This window comes from Carya illinoinensis, chromosome 7 (genome assembly GCF_018687715.1).
Source record: "Carya illinoinensis cultivar Pawnee chromosome 7, C.illinoinensisPawnee_v1, whole genome shotgun sequence".
Taxonomy (NCBI): Eukaryota; Viridiplantae; Streptophyta; class Magnoliopsida; order Fagales; family Juglandaceae; genus Carya; species Carya illinoinensis.
The window spans coordinates 28,285,354-28,303,720 of NC_056758.1; the positions used below are offsets into that span (position 1 = coordinate 28,285,354).

The window sequence follows — 18,367 nt, forward strand, 5'->3', positions numbered from 1 at the left end:
CCAACGTCGGATTTTATCAACTATTAGAAACCTTCCTTGAATCAATGGTATGGTGATGTCAACCCCCACTTTGGCTCTCAGTACACTCCCCCAACCACAGCCCTTTGCATCTATTTCTACCTCATACACCTTCTCCATCCCAGAGAGTAGTTCAACTCTCCCTTCCTTTGTCATGCACGCCATTGGCATGTTGTGAGCTTGAACCCAGAAAGGCTCCTTGGTAAATGCTATATCCTTTAAGGGAACGAGCCCATCGATCTCTTGAATACACACTAAACTCCTGTCGAAAGATCAAGGCCGCCCATGCAAAACTTTTGTTTTGTCCCATTCATACTGGAACTCCACCATCACCCTATTGTCTCCATCCTCCTTAAACTAGATCCAGCTCTTAGGCCGCCAGACTTTTGACATGGTCGCTCTAAACGCCTCTCTATTCACCACCCTATCCATATTGACCATCGTAATGAGACATCTTCTCCCTTTTTTAGCAAGAGGGTTTAGAGCCTCATTATCAATCCTCACTGAGGCAGATTCCTAACTATTAGTGTAAGAACTTCCCATAGCTTTTATAGGTCTTCCTCCATAACTAATACTCTCTTTAGACTACATCCAAGAGACGTCCCTTTGCAAAGCAAAGACTCACCTCACCTCCAATGAGAGAGGACCTAGTTGATATTGTTGTTTGTTCTTGAGTTTATTCAAATAAATCTACAAACTAACGTGGCTTGATGTGTAATATTAGATTGTAAAAATATTTTTATTATAAAGTAAATTTAACATTAGATTATAAAGTAAATTTAAATATTATATGAAACCATGTCCTTTTGTGAAGTCTTTTTATAACTGTAGTACTTCTCTCTCATGTATGTCATGTGGAAAAGAAAAACCTGAATTTGAAACCGTTTTAACATTACAAAGCATAACATTGCCTTAGTATAACTTGCATAAAACAAAAGCACTTGCTAAAGAGGAATTTTTCACTGAAACAATCGGTAGATCTGTCAAAAGTTCTAAGGTGTATGATAGCCTAATGTAGTCAGCTGATGTCTCATCAATTGTCTGGTGCTGAAAGCCTGCGAGTGTTGTATGAATTGCAGTGACCGCACTTGTGCCCTAAAACGTGAAAGCAAGCTTCGCCATTATTGTTGCAATCATTGCAAAGAATTGAAACCTGAAAAATGCCCCTGAAACTCAGTATACTTTTAGTAGACCAAATTGCTTTGAAATAGTCAGATCAAACTATCCGCCACAAGGTTATGCATATTGACTTTCCGTACATTACAGATTAGGAATGGAGGGGAATAGGGTAAGCAACATCACACAAATTTCCATCTCTTTTAGAAAGAGGAACGAGTATTGTCACACAAGTATACACAAGTAACATTGTGATCAAAGGTCGTCGATCACTGAAGTGTGTTTCGTGCTCTATGCACTCAAACTCCTTTTTCTATGTCATATTAATGCAAGGCACAAGAATAATCAACCTGGAAAACCTTTTGGAAGTATATTCATGGATGCAGATTCCAAATTTCTCTACAGCAATATATAATGAAATTCAGAAAAAAGGGGTCCAAACATGCTTTTCTCAGCCCCCTCCCCTTCCTTTGAATAACACTAATTGCCCTTTTGAGGTGTAATGGATGCTCAAAATTAAGCATGGAGAGCATGGATTCAAAGTTGTGTCTACTTTGAATTCCAGTTTAACGTACTCTGTTCTTCTGAAAAGAAATGAACAGTAGGCCTAGGGTAAGATGGTTGACACGATCACCCTTGTAGTGATCATTAATGAGAAAAGCAAAGACCACCTCGGTGGTGGGAAAAGTGTAATATATGTTCCAAATGGCAAAATTCTTAGCCCAAAAAGGCACATAACAAACCAATCTGAATTATTTTTAATGGGCTTTAAAAAACACTCTTCATAAGGTTTTCCTCCAAACTGAGTCTAAAATTAACGTGGAAATTGATGCATAAAATATACAGGCATGGAGATTGTGTGGATAAGAGCAAGCTGACAGACAGAAGAGGATGGATGAAGAAACTACCTTGTATCGGTATTCCTCGGGCATGGCCGTGGCTTCTATCTATCAGAGGTACATAATCATATAAGAATATAACCACTTTGTATAAAAAGCAAGTACAGAAAATAGTCATCGCAAGCAGAAAACATTATGAAATAATATTTATTAAATCAACTGTAAATAAACTATAATATACTTCTCAACATAAACATACAAATACACAAGAAGTATAGCAAAGGCACACATACCCACAGCATCCAGACTATCACCAGCAGCCTAGTAAACAAGCCAAGCTACATAGAGCAGGCTATTTCGTTTTGACTTTCAAAAATCTATCCCATTTTAAATACAGCCTCAGTAAAATTAGCAGGATGTAGCTAATTTTTCTAAAAGTCATGTCCATCAACTTGGATTGATAGATTCATTATAGGATCATGGAATCTAAATAACAAATCTTAAAATGAGAGAGAATGAGAAATTAGGATGTCACTCAGGGTTCCTGTCATTTATGAAAACAAATTAGCCAAGCAGGAAAGCTTCAACACTATCTCACTTAATCCATAAAGGAATGTTCAAGGTCAAGGCAATCGCTTTTCCTTTTACCCAGTAAATCTTTATTGGTGTAGATATTCATATGCAATCTAGAATCCAACATTTTGCCTTCTTATAGAACAGGGATAATCTAACTCCCAACTTAATTAAGAAAACATCTGGTATCACAGTTTCTCAATCAGTTGTGTGTGTGTCAGAGAGAGAGAGAGAGAGAGAGAGAGAACATTGCAGTTTACAGTTGTTCTAAATAGCGCATTTCAAAATAAATGCCAACTTTGGAGAATTCTTTATATCTGCACCGCTGATAATTTAGAGACATTTTGGATCATTTAGAGAAGCAAGCAATTCTGTGGGATTTGGGCAGGGATTAGCAATCTTTAGCCGGATTATCAAAGGGAAATTGCATTTCAGAGACTGCGTATCCAAAATATACCACTAAATAAGTCTGCACCCTTAAGTAGAAAAAAATCTCTGAGCCTAGAAGCTAAGAAATTAGCTAGGACAATTGATTAAAACAAAGTGATTATCCAAATTAAAACATAGAGCACAAGTATTGTGGCCATAGAAAAAATAAAATCTTTGTACTCAGACTATTGCACAGAGGTGCAACCTGTGTACATGACAAAATTGTCAATAGTATAACAATACTCCAAACAAGAAAGTGAAACTGGCTGCTCAACTTAACTCAGCTCAAACTAAACCTTAAACCCAAATGGTGCCAGATATTCTGGCTCGTGTGTTTGTTAATAAATTGATGCAAGAGATGTCTGGGAAATAGTGGCCATGCATGGGGAGTATGTAGGTATGGAAGAAATAATTTTCTAAGATACAAAGTCACGAAGGTGCAACCTGTGTTAATGAGAAAACTGACAATAGTATAACAATACCCTCAAAAAGAAAGAGAACAGGCTTCTCAACTTAACTCAGCTGAAAGTTAAACCCAAAAATATAAGATGTCCAACATGAATCTTTAATCAACAAAGAATCTTCAAAACAATCTTGTCTATGTTCGGGACAAATACAATCATACACATTTGTTTATATCACCTTTTTCTAATCTTTCTGAGAAAGTATTGAACATTGCAAAGCATACCGTGTAGTGGTGCATAACAACACCAACAAAACTAAGAGTCTGGTGGTTTGGTGGTTTCATATGACATGAACTTTAAAACTTGTACCTGCCATAGAAACATATTCCCACAATGGACAGGCGTGCAGAATCTAAACTAAAATCACAGTCAACCGTTGACCAAATTTATGTAACGAACAAGGCTCAATACAAATGAACAGAAAAATGAAAGATACTTTTTCAGTTTTAATGGCAATTATATAATAAAGAAATCCCCATACCTCCTCATCCAACATATTCCAGAAAACAGACATATCAGTCACTGTCTTGGAGCATATAGGACATCGATACCTATTTGATAAATCCATCAAATAGTACAAATTAAAAAAAAAATTATTTTACATATAAAAAAACACAGAAGTGAATGAATAATTTCAAAAGTAGCTAAACTTAACATATTCTGTTTTTTCATATCATCAAAGCAGTCCATATGCATCGTGTGTCCACACTTCAAAATTTTGGTGGCTTTGATCGAGTCAAAAAGATACTGTCAGCATAAAAGCAACTTGTTAGAACTGGAAACTCTTTTAACTTTAAAAAAAAGTCGACACTCAAAGCATGAACCTCATAGCAAACAGGGCAGAAATTCTTCATGGAGTTCTCCACACATGAGTGATTATCAAGAATGTTCACTGGATAGCAAGATCCTGTGCTCAATACCACAATAATAAAAAATTCAACTAATAGCCAGAAAATAGCAGATAAAAATTAATGTATAATACAAGCAAAGATTAATGTATAATATAAGCAAAGAGAGTCAAGCGTTCATTGATAAAAGAAAACAGCCCAACAATTCAACAAAGTGCCAAACATGAAAATTTGGCACATCATTCATCCCTCTTACCTCTCACTCATTATCATTTCAGCCCCAATCCCTCTCACCTCTCCAGATTGTAAAAGTAAATAAAGATTTTCATGTCATAGTGGCAAATCAATGAGCATATAAAATATCAAAAAAACCTTCATGCAGACTACAACCCCACTTTTTTACCCTACCTATCCTAAGTTTCTCCAAATCTGCACCCTATTTGGCAGACTAAATGGTTATTTCTAAGAACTATGAGTCCCTTGTAACAAAAAGAGGATCCCCTTGCCTACTGTCTCTGTTTATCTGAAATGAACATTAAAGATAGTTTTGCTTTCTTAATTATGTGTGAAAATATATTTCTTTATGAGTAATGATGTGTGAAATTATTGTGGCATGACAATTCTCCAACAGTGTATAAATACTTCTTCTTCTTCCTTTTTGTTTTTTTTTTTTTTTTTTTTTTTGTTTTGTTTTTTTGTTTTTTTTTTGTGCAAGAGAAACCGTGCATAACTAATTGAATTACCAGAATGATTGCCAATTTCAATAGTTAAAATTCCATCAGTCCCCATTATATGAAATGTTTTTAATCAATAGATCAACAATAACACTCTAACTTCAAAGAAACCCAGCAATAAAATAATCAAATATTACGAATAACAACCAGAATCTCATGTATTAAAAAAAATGAAAGAACAAATAACAGAAAAGGAAACAAACCCACTCAATATATTAAGTTAATAAACCGCTATATAAAAAGAACAGAAAGGTAAGAAGTTTGCATACCACACTTCTTACAGTGAAAGAAGTTGTCACGACCACCGACTCTGGAAAGAAAAACTTATATCACAAGAACAATTGAAATAACACAAGATGTTTGTCCAGAAATAAAACTGACTATAGATTCATAGTAGATATGAGATTAATTTAATCATAATGCTCACCTACATATCCCACATTGTTGGCAGTGAAACTGCCCCTTCTCGGTCTGCAAAGATAGAAACATTACAAAGCAACTAATGCAGAACATTATTAACACCATTTAAATATTTAGAAACTTGAGTCTACTTTGACCAAATAACTAATAACCATCTTACTTCGTCATCATAGAATTTGCACATGTCGCAAAAGTATTCTCCCATGTTCACACCACAGTTAGAACATACCCGAGCAACCTGCAACAACGAAAAAATATCCAATGAACCCATTTGAGCAATATAACAAGTTCAACAAGCAATAGAAGAAATACCATCCCAAACGAAAAGCCAAACCTGCTGCTCGGTATTGCAAATCAAACATAAAACCTGAAACCTCAAATTCCAAAACCATTTTCGTTAAAAAGAAAAATCAACCCCATCATAAATAAACAACAAACTGACATACAAATAGACGTGTCAAATATTCTCTGTTTATATGAAAGAGAGACAGAGTTGGCAATTGAACCCACTTGCTTGACATCTTGCCTGACCAACTCATGACGATCATTAGGGTTGCTCAGGGAGCTCTGAAGTCACCACCAAAAAAAAAAAAAAAAAAAAAAAAAATTAAGCAGTGAAAACGCCCCTAGGAGAAAACTCGCAAGATATACATTTAGAAAATTAGACAAAGAAATGTATGTACAAGCAGAGAGAGAGAGAGAGAGACCGCGGCCTCGTTGTGGCAATGGCGGCAGGGGAAAAGCTGGTTGCAGCATGGGGCTCGAATCTTGCATCGTCTCCGATAGTGCTCGCACCTAACCCCCAAAACACGCGCGCGCTTCCACAGCATCAATAATCCCCCAAAAACCAAAAAAGAAAACAGTACAAAAAGCGAGGTAAAAAACAAAGAAACTAAAGGGTTTTGATCAAATTTACCCGTGTTTCAATTTTCCAAAATCCTTAGCTTTGGTCCCAGGACTCGCAGCTGAGTCTTTCTCTTCCATTGGCGATGGCTAAGGCCGAAATTACAAAAGTTTCGGTTGGTAATGAAATGAAGAGAAATCGCAAAAAGGAGTTTTGGTTGCCGAGCTCAGCGGTCTGTTTTCCACCCTCCTCTCCCCAGGTTGCCTGCTTGCCTTCGCGCGAATTTGCATAAGGTTTTTTTTTTTTTTAAAAAAATAAACGATATTATTAATAATGCGCATAATTCAATTACACAACATGATATACAATATATAAGATCTTTATAGGTCGCAAAAGTAAAACATATTTAGAACTCATTTAAAATAGAAAGTGTTTTATTTTATTTTCTCTCGTTTAATCATTATACTTTTATCAACTTAATCAATATAAATTTTGTAAATACTTTAATATAAGTTATATATATTAATCATTATATTCATAAAAATTTAAACATATGTCGTATTAGTAGAGTAATGTTTAAATATTAAATAGGAAGTTCTAGCATGTAGAAACTTATACAAGTATATTATTAAAATTTTATATAAATTGTATCATTTGAAAACTTTTGTTCAAGAATAATTACTTTTATGGATACATGATTTCTATTGAGTTTTATGCAAATTAGTTAGTAGGATGGGCAGTTATTTAGATAAAAACTTTTCAGAGATGCATTTTGCATGCATTGAGATTTGTCAAATTGGGTCAGAATTCAAAAGTTATTTTAAATTATCAAAATTTCTCATTTTAAATTATTGTATTAAATATAAATTTAAAAAATTTTATTTAAATATTTTCAATAAAAATTTATTTTATTGAAATTTTAAAAAAATATTAAATATATTAATTTATATTTTATTATATTAAAATTAGATATTATAAGCTCAGTCTTTTATAACCTCTCGATCATCTTCTCCTCCTCCTCATCTTCTTTCTCTTCATCTCTTCTCATCTTCTCCTACTTCTTCTCTTATTATGTTTTTTTTTTAAATTATTATTATTCTCCTCCACCAACGAGCTAGCCGTGGCCACAGACAAGGAGATCATTTGTGCAGGCTTAGATATATGAATTTTTTTTTTTTTTTCTGTTGCAGTTGGACAGTCGGGTCTGCATAGTTGAGATTTGCTCTACAATTTGGAATTTGAAAGTGAAGATCTATAATAAGGGTGTAGATATGAAGATTTAGGCTTTGTTATTTTCATAAACCATCTCATCTTATTTTATTCTATTTAAAATAATTATTATAATTTTTTTAAACTAAAAAAAAAACAACTCAACATTTTCAAATTTTAAAATAAAAATAATATTATAAAAATAATATCATAATAATATTTTATCAAATTACAACTTTCTTCGTAAAAAGGCTTAACGCCGCTTAAGGTTTGAACTGGACAATGGGTTGAAAATATCCACTCGTCCAATCGGCAGGGATGGGCAGCTAGACAAGAGGTCAAGAGCACCGGGGGGTACTAGTGAAGGATGCCACCGGTGCACCCATTTAGGATACAAGAAGTATTTTATGATCTCATTTTATTTTATTATTATTATTTTTTTAAATTTTTACATAAAATATAATAAATAATATAATTTTTTCAAATTCTAGAATAATAATAATATTAAAAAATTAATATTCTAATAATGTTTTATTCAACTTTCATCTCAATTCATTTTATCTCAATTTAATACATATCCAAATCACACCTAAATTAATCAATGTCCAATTGTCTCATTAGATAGAAATATGAATAGTGTATCATTTTGGGAAGATGACTGCTATAGTCATAAAGAGATTACACAAAAAAAAATCATACAAATTAAATTGACATGTCTTTATGTAATCTGTTAAATTCACTTTACAATAAAAGTAATTTTACAATTTGACTAATCAAATGAAACCACTTCAATTTGCGAGATTATTTTTATATAATCTATTTATAGTTAGAATATTTCTGTTCTGGGAATTATAAATTTAATCCATTAATTTCACGGGTCTATTAATTTCTGTACAGTTTTTAAGGTTTAAAAGTATTCAAGCATAAACTTTTTAGGATCCGAATTCCACAGCTAATTGCTCAACTATTTGACGTCTTTCTGATCACCTTAATTTGCTTTTTGATAAAATAGATATGATGATCTCCTGGAAAACAATATTTCTATTAGCATCAATCATAATCGACCCTTTATATAGCTACGTTGCTGTCGTTACTTGTTTAGACAGCCACTAGTTCTTGCATGGAAACTGGATTAATAATGTATAAAAGAGAATTAAATATATAGCCTATATATTTCTCTTATTAACGTATCCATCCGCGCACCACAACTAACAAATTCTCATTACACACCAATATTCATAAACAATATTTTTCAGACTCCCATGAACTTGCACAAAAAAAAAAAAAAAAAAAAAAAAAAAAAAGAGCTACATTTACCGATCTTTTAGTAGTTCACACCCATTCACGTTCCAAACGTCAACAAAACGCCTGGTATAAATCATCTCAATCTGTGGCTCCTGCATAGTTTCTGATTGATCTCTAGTTAACTCTCGAGTGAACGATTCTGCATCTGTCAATTCATGACTCTCTCTCAGAGTTCCAATCACATCATTGTCAGACAGCTTAACATTTTGTAATTTCGGCCTCTTCTTTCGGCCTGTTAAATCTGTCTTTATAATTCGACAAACGACATAGTTTTGACACTGGAATAGATGGAATATTTATATTAGGGACTCATGTGTCAAGTATTGCATACCATGCAGCAATCATTGTATGCGAATTAGTACTTCATGTATACGATGAAAATCTAATTAAGAAGATAATATTAATACAATAACATCAAAAGAAACGTACGTACAGATTGATCGGAGATTAATGTCGGCTAGATATATATATATATATATATATATATATGATGAATCCATTAAATATACATGCATGCATGAAGAAATTTATGAACTTAACTCATTTCATAAAATTAGTTCAAAGAGAGATGTTTACTCTAATCTTATACATACCTAAATTTTTGTTCACAAGTAATGTGAGATTCCCGTCTTAGCACCCTCCCTCACGTGTAGATCAGTATTTTTTTTTTTGTTCTTGTCACAGGAAAAATAGTGTAAGCCCCTATTCATTCTGTAACAGGCTTTGATACCATAAAAAAATTCATGAATCTGACTGATCATATCATTAAACCAGTTTAAAGAAAGAGGTTTGCTCCAACATTAATTATAAACATGCCCAGATTTTTGTCCACAGACAATGTGGGATTCCCATCTTAACAATGCAGCATCTCAGTGTCAGCTTTATTTAAAAGGTATCAAACTCTATGAACCTATATATACCAGCTGGTCGGTTATGAATCATGATACATATTATCAGCAAGCTAGCTTTGAAGGTTATCATTATAAAGAACTGAAAAAAATAATCGGTGAGCTAATCTTACATAGATACGTCAGTACCATGCTTCAATTCTTCTCTCGTAAATTACTCCTAATTTTGTGTCCATGCATGTTTTTTAGAAAACTTACACGCGCGAGACAAAAAATAGGTACAGAAATTTTAGCAGGAATCCTGTGTGTGTGTGTGTGTATGATTGATCCAGGAATTATGAATCATCTTTTCTAATTGAAAGAAATGAATATCAAGAAATATTTTCTTGCATGTAATACGGAATCGATGAAAGGTGAAAAAGAAATTGAAAAAGATTGATAATCTGCTATATAAATTAATAATAATAATATAGGTGTGAAATACGAATATAAAACATTGGAAAATGAAAATCGTAAAAAGAAAGAAATTAAAAGATCAAGAAGTTAATCACGGAGCGCGCGGTAATTTAGTTTGTTTACGTACGTCTGCATGGACGGGTATGGATTTATCGAGGCTATACTCGTACATGATCCAGCGCCCATCTTCCACCGAGCTGCTTCGACCCACGTAGTGAAATTTCTGTCTCATCCCGGTGAGCGTCATCCGGTTACTCTCGTCTTTCCAATAAATAAAGAAGCCGGTGTCATCGCTTATCCAAGTTCCGGTCCCGATCCTGCGGTCCAAACGTGAGCCCCCGGCGGCCTTCTTCTTCGACTTTGTGAAGACGAGAAGGTCTTCCTGCTGGCCGTCGTAGGAGTACTCCTGATCCCATATCTCCCAAGGCTCCTTTTCCCCGAAAAGATCGCATTCGCCGATGATAAGACCTGCCGGCCGGCCGGTTGCTTTGTTGTAAAGGTGGTGGAGTATTTCTTGCTCGCTCGTGTCATGGAGCCCGATCGAGTCCATATCTAGGTAGAAATCACCAGCATTCTAATTCTATGAGATTAGTTTTAAAGAGAGGAAAAAGTAGAAACTAGGAGACTATTTATTGACACTACTGAACTACACTTGCAATTAAAGATAATTCAGATCATTAATTAAATGGTAATAAGCGTAGCTAGATTTTTTTTTATAATTTTTTAATAAAAGTATTTTTAGAATTTTACGTTGGATTAAACTAATTCTTTAAATATTGCCTGAGTTAATATATATATATATATATATAGAAAATCTTGATCCCTTGACATTAGGAATGGTACTATTAGGACTTTTATAGATAAACTAACGGATACAAGATATAAGTTTGATGGGGTGGGAGTCTCCTACAATCTTTTCAAAGCCAACACACTTTACAACACAAAAAAGAAAAAATAAAAGGGGTGATCAGAACCAAACAAATGACCCTCACCCAATTCCCACAAGGGGGGTCCGCTTAATGATTGTTTTAGCATAGTCTGATGAACAGATTATAAAACTACAGTTGGAAGCCATAGTACAGAGGGGTGTACTGCAACGTGTTAGTCTGGACAGGCTGGAAGGAACTATCACATCCACTTTCACTCAATCTTAGATTAGGAAAAGTTGGAACATAGCATATCAACCAAACAATATATCGAATTATTGGCGAAGGGCCAAAATTGGCGATGGTAGCGCGTGTAGGCCATGCGTCACAACTGGAGAGAGAAAAGCAATCAGATCTGGAAGATCTGAAGGCGCTATTCCCAAAACTGTCTCTTGTGATTGCATAAAACTCCCCAAAACACGACGGCACGTGGATCTCACTCGAGGCATAAGCCGCACGCGAGTCATATTTACCGTACAAAAAAGCGAATTTCTTTCACTAATAGGATGATAGGCACCTAGGGAAGTTGCTGAAGGGACGCGTGTTGACCTTTGATCATCGGAAGGCAGTAGATCGGGAAATGATGGTATTAATGGAAAGATACATAAAAACCAACTAGAAAAAGACATAAATAAACGGAAATGGACAGTGTCGTGGCCGCAAGGAGGGGAGGTGGGTGGAGCCAAAGCACCAACACCCTCCTCCGGTGAACAATAACAAATACTGGGTGGAGCGGTGGAAAGGTTTTTGCGGAAGTTTACTCGAAGAGAGAGCGAGGTACAAAAAACTAAAAAATAACAGTAAGTTTATTTTTTAGCATTACCTATAGTACTACTAGGACTTACATGGCCAATCAGTCAATGATACATCAGCATGTGGCTTAAATTAAGATTTCGTTTAGATGTTGAGCTGAATTGAGTCATATATAAATAGTAGTGAGTTGAAAAAAGTTATGGATCCCCGCGTCTAAAAATGTGTTGAGTTGAAAAAAATATCGTAGATTTCACGTGTAAATATGTTTTGAGTTGAAATGAGTTTAATCATTTGAGAATTTAGTATTTCACATAATTTGTCACATTAGAAGAAAATAACACATGAGAAAGATTACAAGGAAACTTTAGAACATATATTTTTACCTAATCAACATGCATGCAGCAATTTATCTTCTTCTTTTCTTTTCTTTTTTCTTTTTATTTTTTTTATTTTTATAATGTTAATTTTTCATTAATATATATGCCTCATTGCAAATTAATTAAGTGAACTATATTAATTGTGGTCACATATATAGCTTTTCCAAATCCGATAATTATCTCATAATTGGAATCAATTAATTAACTTGAATGAGTACTAATGCATGCCAGTTGTTACAAGTATTTCATTAGTGATCATGAGTACGATACAAGCTCGACAAAAATAATTCTACTTTTGAAATAGTAATTTTTAATTTCAAGGATTAAAAAAAAAAAAAAAAATTCTATTTACAGTCTTAAAAGTTTTATTGATGAATGAGGGTACGTAAAGAAGGAAAAAATATTTCCTCCTTTAAAGTAATGCTACGTACAATCTCTATTTAGAGACTGTAATGTAGATTTAGATAATTTTATTTTTAAAATTATCAAAATATCTCTTTTAAAATGATTTTTTTTTTCATTTAATATAAGGTTTGCACATGCAATCTGTATTTAGAGAGCGCAAATAGAATTTCTCTTTTAAAAATAATATGATTTTAATGTTAAATTTTTTAAAAATATTATATGGGCATGAGCAGTTCCCAAATGGCCGGTTACGTAGGCTAAGTGCTCTAAAAAACAGTTAGATGACTTTGATACATTCTGACCTGCTTCATACACAATATTCATAATCATAATTAATTGTACGTCCAATTCCCATGAATTTGCACATAAAGAGGGCAAAAAAAATTAAAAATTAAAAAAGTCCCAATATTTATTATTTTTTGAGCAGTTCACACCCATTAACGTTCCAAACGTCAACAAAACGCTTGGTATCAATCATCTCAATCTGATCATCTGGCTCCTCCATAGTTTGATCTGCTTGATGATTTCCAGTTAGCTCTTCACCAAATGATTTTATGTCCATCAGTAATTCATTGGTATTTCTCATAGTTACAATATGACTGCAGCTAAAATTCCCCATCCGTGATTCCGATGAATTTACTCCGGCCGGTTCGGCTGCTGCTTTCATTGCAGTAGTACTTCCAATACCAATATTGTTGACTTGTGCAACTTCTCCGTGATTTCTTTTATAAATTTCCTTACCTTTCTCCATGATCTCTGTGCTTTCCCGTTTCCGTGATTTGCTCTTCTTTCCTGAATCATCTATCCTTTTCATTCGGCAGATAACATAGTCTTGGCACTGCAATAGATATATAGAGAATATCTAAGTTATGGGCTGTCCAGAATATATACCAGCAATCACCGAGTGTAGTTTTCCTTGATAAAAATCCAAAAAAGATGATAAAACAGCAACGAAAGATACAATTGATCGGAGATTGTCTGCTACGATTTGATTGGAAAGCATTGTAACAAGAACAGAACTATAACTGGTCAAGATATATGTACATACATATATATATATATATATTAGTGATCATTAATCATCATATATGTACACGATCGACGTCTAAGATACGAACATAAAATATCGAAAATTATTATCGTAAGAGGAAAAAAGGATGAAAAAAGAGTTTATAATAATGGAGCAATTAAAAGTTAATTTAGTCTATTTACTTGTGCATGGTGGTCGGCATCAAGGCTGTACTCGTACATGATCCAGTGCAGACGATCATCATCGACGGAGCTGCTTCGACCCTCATAGTGAAACCTTTTTTTCATCCCAAAGAGCGTCGTCGCCATCCCGTCAAGAATGCTATTTTCTCTCCAGTATATTTCGACGCCGACGTCCTCGGCTTTCCACGATCCCGTCCCGATCGTGCGGTCCACACGTGAGGCCTTGGCCGTCTTCTTCTTCAACTTGGTGAACACGAGAAGGTCTTCCTGCAGGTTTTTATTGGACCCCTGATCCCATATCTCCCATGGCTCCTTTTCACCGTATAAGTCGCATTCGCCGATTTCAGGGTTTGGTATGCCGGAAATTATTCTGTTCTGAAGGTGGTAGAGGAGTATTTCTTGCCCACCGGAGCCAGGTTTTAGGATCCTACCGCCTCTCATGTCGATGCTCGGAAATACGGGTAGAAACCACCAAAGTTAATTAATTAATTCGCTGAGATCTGAAGGTTATATATACATATAGCGAGAGAGAGAGTAGAGATCAGAACAAACATAGAAATTAAGAAGAAGAGTAATCATGTTAAAACTGTACTTAAAGATAATCGTACTTGAGATAGAGATAGATTCTGATACGAATATATGAATATTAAAACTGTACTTGATATACAATTTAGAGGTGATATATCGGCATCGGACTTCTTTTCCTACCAGGAGTTCATAGGGGCTTCATGGCCAGTCAGTCCTCATCCCGTAATTAAGCCAAAGTTTTACAAAATAGAAAATTGAAATAAAACATGAATTTAAGGAATATAAACAGAATTGATTTGAATATTTAATTCTCTACATTTTCTGGAGATATAGAGTCATGCATGCATGTAGATACCTATATCTCAACATGCATGTAGATGATCATGAGTTTTATTACAATGAAAAATGTTGTTTGAAACGATAGTTTACGGATGTTTTAGCAATTTTTTCTTAGTGATTAAGTAAATGAATATTATTGAGTTTATGTATTTCTTATAAAAAGATGTTAAAAATGAATAAAAGAAAAGCAAAAGAAAAAAAATTTGAAATGCACTTGTCAGTTGATTATCGGTCCTGTAGCATCATCCTATCACAATATAAATAGTACTGTCATAAATTACGTACATGTATCAAGTTCTATCTTAATCCCTTGAAGTTCTATGATTTCTATCCTTTTTTTATAGAGGAATACTACATATAGTCGTGGAATTGCAAACGCCGCGTAATCGCTTTGAAAAAGAGTGGGGTCTATGATTAAAAAGTTATTTTTTTTCATGTGGGTCCCATATTAAATCATTTTTTTCAAAACAACTGCACGTCACTTGCACAACTACGACTGCAAATATCATTTATCTTTTTCATATTCTTTCTACTGCTCATCCAATTTATCGCATGGATTGTTATCATCTCATGGGGTTGTATATCTGTTTAATTGATATATGTTGCTGTTAACTAGGAGATCTCCATCTTTTACATTAAGAAAAAGCTAAATTAGTAGATTGTATGCATCTCCTTAGGCTTAGATATCTATTTCTACTGCCAGTATTCAAATTATGATCTATTTCAACGTACCCACCAACAATGTGATCTATTATGTACTAATCTTTATAATATTATCAGCTAGACAATCAATCATTCTAGCGGCATATTGGTTTCTTCGGATTAGCATAAAAGATTAATTCCTATTCCTTATATGTGCTCTCATTTGATATCTCTTATTTGGCATTTTCAACGTCTCTTATAGAAAATTTCAATATATTTTTTTATCATAAAATAATAAAAAGAGATATAACATGGTATAGCGTAAAGATCATATAATGAAAGCATTTTTCACACATGTACAGTATTTTGTGCAACATAACTATTTTCAAATATTTTTATATATTTTCTTCTCAAACATAAAACGTTTTCAATTTCAAATATTTAACTTTTTCATCTAATCATTACCTAATCATTACAAATATTCCAAACTCCCAAACAAAACACACAAAAAATATTATTTTTTCAAATTTCAAACCAAAAATAATATTTTTGTTCAACTTTTTCTCCCACTTTACAAAATCCAATATAGTATCACTACAACATAAGTGGTTTTTTGGGATGAAAATTTTTTGAGATGAAAATTTTCATCCCAAAAGATATCTTTTGGGAGGAATTTGAGCAAGACCATTTGATCACGTTCGAACAGAATATTTTTTTGGGACACTTGAATTTCGTCCCAGAATCACGTTCGAACAGCACAAACTTGATATTCAAACACCAAATATATTCGAACATGTCATTCATGAGTTGTTGATCAATACCAGTTCGTTCGACCAAATAGGTATGAGAAAACGTTTGAACAAACAATATAATGGTTGAATAGTAAAATATCTTTGAATGTATTGACTTCGATGTTCGATCAGACCATGATAGGACCAAGAAATTAAGTAGAAGACTATTCCTGTTGGATATGTGCTTAAAGATAATCATAATTCAGATAATGCTGATACAAACATATACAATTTGGAAGTGCTATGTTGGCGTCAAACCTCTTTTCCTACGTGGCCTTCATGCGCACTTCATAGCCAATTAGTCCACACCACGTAATTAAGCAAAAGTTTCCCAAAAAAGGGATTTAAGTAACACATGAATTTAAAGAATATACATAGAATTGGTTTGAATATTTAATTCTCCACACTTTTCTAGAGATATAGAGTCATGCATGCATATGGATATGTATACCACAGCAAACATGCAGAGGATCATGATTTTTATTATAATGAATAATGTTGTTTGAACTGATAGTTTATTGATGATCTATCGATTTTTTTAAAAAAACTTTTATTAGTGATTAAGTAAGTGAATATTATTGAGTTTATGTGTTTTATATAAAAAAAATTTAAAGATGTTGAAAAAATGACTAAAAGAAAAAGCAATAAAAAAAATTCTGAAATGCACTTATCGATTGATTATCGGTACGAATTATTGGTCCTTGTAGCATTATCCTCTTAGAATATAAACAATACTATCATAAATTACACACATGTATCAGGTTCTATCTCTAACCCCTGAAGTTCTATGATCTTTATCATGTTTTCATATTCTTCATGCTACTCATCCAGTTTATCATTTGATTGTTATCATTATCTCGTGAGGTTATATATCTGTTTAAATTATATATGTTGGTGTTCATTAGGAGATTTCCATCTTCTGCATTAAGAAAAAGCTAAATTGATAGATTGCATTTGTCTCCTTAGGCTTAGATATCTATCTCTACTTTTGGTATTCAAATTATGATCTATTTCTACATACCCACCAACGATTTGATCTATTATGTACTTATTTTTGTAATAGTATCAGCTAGACAATCGATCATTTTGGCAGCATATTGGTTTCTTCTGATTAGCATAAATGATTAATTCTTATTCCTTATTTGTGCTCTCATTTTGGGGATCTCTTATTTGTTATTTTCAATGTCTCTTATAAAAAACTTCTATATATATATTTTCAGAAAAGAATGAAAAGAGAATTTTTGGTATATTTCAAGAGTTTGCACAAGATTTAAAGAGATATAACATGGTATAGCATACAAATATAATGAAAGCATTTTCACACATGTACAATACTTTTTGCAACAAAACAATTCTCAAGTATTTTTATATATTTGTTTCCCAAATATCACTTAAATGTAAAACACTTTCAATTTCAAATCTTTAACCTTTTCATCTAATCAATATATTTCCAAACTCCCAAACAAAACAAAAAAAAAAAAAATAATAATTTTTTCAAATTTTAAAACAAAAATAATATTCAAATAATTTTTTAACTTTATAATATTTTTGTTCAACTTTTTCTCTTATTTTACAAATCCTAATATAATATCACTACAACATTATAATATTTTTGTTCAACAAAAAATATGAACAAAACATTCGATCATGTTCGAATGGAATATTTTTTTTGGGACACTTGAATTTCATCTCAAAATCACATTCCAGTACAAACCTAACATTCGAACTCCAAATATGTTCAAACACGTTCTTCACGAGTGGTTGATCAATACTAGTTCATTTGATCAAATAGACATGAGAAATGTTCAAACAAATAATATAATGGTCGAATAGTAAAATATGTTTGAACATATTGAGTTAGATGTTTGATTGAACCATGATAGGACCTAGAAATTAAGTAAAAGATTATTCATGTTACAACTGTGCTTAAAGATAATTGTAATTCAAATATATACTAATAGGAACATACACAATTTGGAGGTGGTAAGTCGGCATCAGACCTCTTTTTGACCAAGACCTCATGCGCGCTTCATGGTCAATCAATCCATGCCACATAATTAAACAAAAGTTCACAAAAAAGAAAATTTAAGTAAAACATGACTTTAAAGAATATACAGAAAATTGGTTTGAATATTTAATTCTCCAAATTTTTCTGAAGATATAATCATGCATGCATGTGGATACGTATACAACAGAATGCATGAAGATGGTCATGAGTTTTATCACATGTTATTTGAACCAATAGTTCACTGATGATTTACTAGTTTTTTTTCTTAGTGATTAAGTAATTA

At 33.0% G+C, this 18,367-nt stretch overlaps 3 protein-coding genes across 4 annotated transcripts; all 3 read right to left on the minus strand.

Annotated features, from left to right (window-relative positions):
* Window positions 1-888: 888 nt before the first annotated feature.
* Window positions 889-6,601, minus strand: LOC122315984 (E3 ubiquitin-protein ligase MIEL1-like). Of its 2 annotated transcripts, XR_006244211.1 has the most exons (13): window positions 6,358-6,601; window positions 6,149-6,236; window positions 5,952-6,008; window positions 5,776-5,808; window positions 5,602-5,679; window positions 5,449-5,492; window positions 5,291-5,331; window positions 4,264-4,346; window positions 4,095-4,186; window positions 3,921-3,990; window positions 3,664-3,748; window positions 2,043-2,081; window positions 990-1,171 (listed from the first exon to the last, which is right to left on the minus strand). XR_006244211.1 is itself a non-coding variant. In XM_043132374.1 (12 exons), the coding sequence occupies exons 1-12, from the start codon at window positions 6,423-6,425 to the stop codon at window positions 1,052-1,054; spliced, it is 813 nt and encodes a 270-aa protein (XP_042988308.1). In that variant the 5' UTR covers window positions 6,426-6,596; the 3' UTR covers window positions 889-1,051. The 2 variants fall into 2 exon arrangements, 1 of the variants encoding a protein (XP_042988308.1); XM_043132374.1 differs by lacking the exon at window positions 3,664-3,748 and having other exon boundaries at window positions 889-1,171; window positions 6,358-6,596.
* Window positions 6,602-8,807: 2,206 nt separating this feature from the next.
* LOC122316290 (NAC domain-containing protein 37-like) lies at window positions 8,808-10,653 on the minus strand. Its single transcript, XM_043132822.1, has 2 exons — window positions 10,231-10,653; window positions 8,808-9,077 (listed from the first exon to the last, which is right to left on the minus strand). The coding sequence occupies exons 1-2, from the start codon at window positions 10,651-10,653 to the stop codon at window positions 8,808-8,810; spliced, it is 693 nt and encodes a 230-aa protein (XP_042988756.1).
* A 2,323-nt stretch (window positions 10,654-12,976) lies between these two features.
* LOC122316291 (NAC domain-containing protein 86-like) lies at window positions 12,977-14,217 on the minus strand. Its single transcript, XM_043132823.1, has 2 exons — window positions 13,777-14,217; window positions 12,977-13,402 (listed from the first exon to the last, which is right to left on the minus strand). The coding sequence occupies exons 1-2, from the start codon at window positions 14,215-14,217 to the stop codon at window positions 12,977-12,979; spliced, it is 867 nt and encodes a 288-aa protein (XP_042988757.1).
* Between the last annotated feature and the right edge of the window lie 4,150 nt (window positions 14,218-18,367).

Coding starts and splice junctions, on each gene's coding strand:
- LOC122316291 (XM_043132823.1), bottom strand. CDS start 14,217: ATGAGAGGCGGTAGGATCCTAAAACCTGGCTCCGGTGGGCAAGAAATA. Junction 13,403..13,776: donor ATGCCGACCACCATGCACAA/GTAAATAGACTA, acceptor TATCTATTGCAG/TGCCAAGACTATGTTATCTG.
- LOC122316290 (XM_043132822.1), bottom strand. CDS start 10,653: ATGGACTCGATCGGGCTCCATGACACGAGCGAGCAAGAAATACTCCAC. Junction 9,078..10,230: donor CCATACCCGTCCATGCAGAC/GTACGTAAACAA, acceptor CATCTATTCCAG/TGTCAAAACTATGTCGTTTG.
- LOC122315984 (XM_043132374.1), bottom strand. CDS start 6,425: ATGGAAGAGAAAGACTCAGCTGCGAGTCCTGGGACCAAAGCTAAGGAT. Junction 6,237..6,357: donor TTTGGAAAATTGAAACACGG/GTAAATTTGATC, acceptor TTTGGGGGTTAG/GTGCGAGCACTATCGGAGAC. Junction 2,082..3,920: donor GGAATATGTTGGATGAGGAG/GTATGGGGATTT, acceptor TACCTCTGATAG/ATAGAAGCCACGGCCATGCC.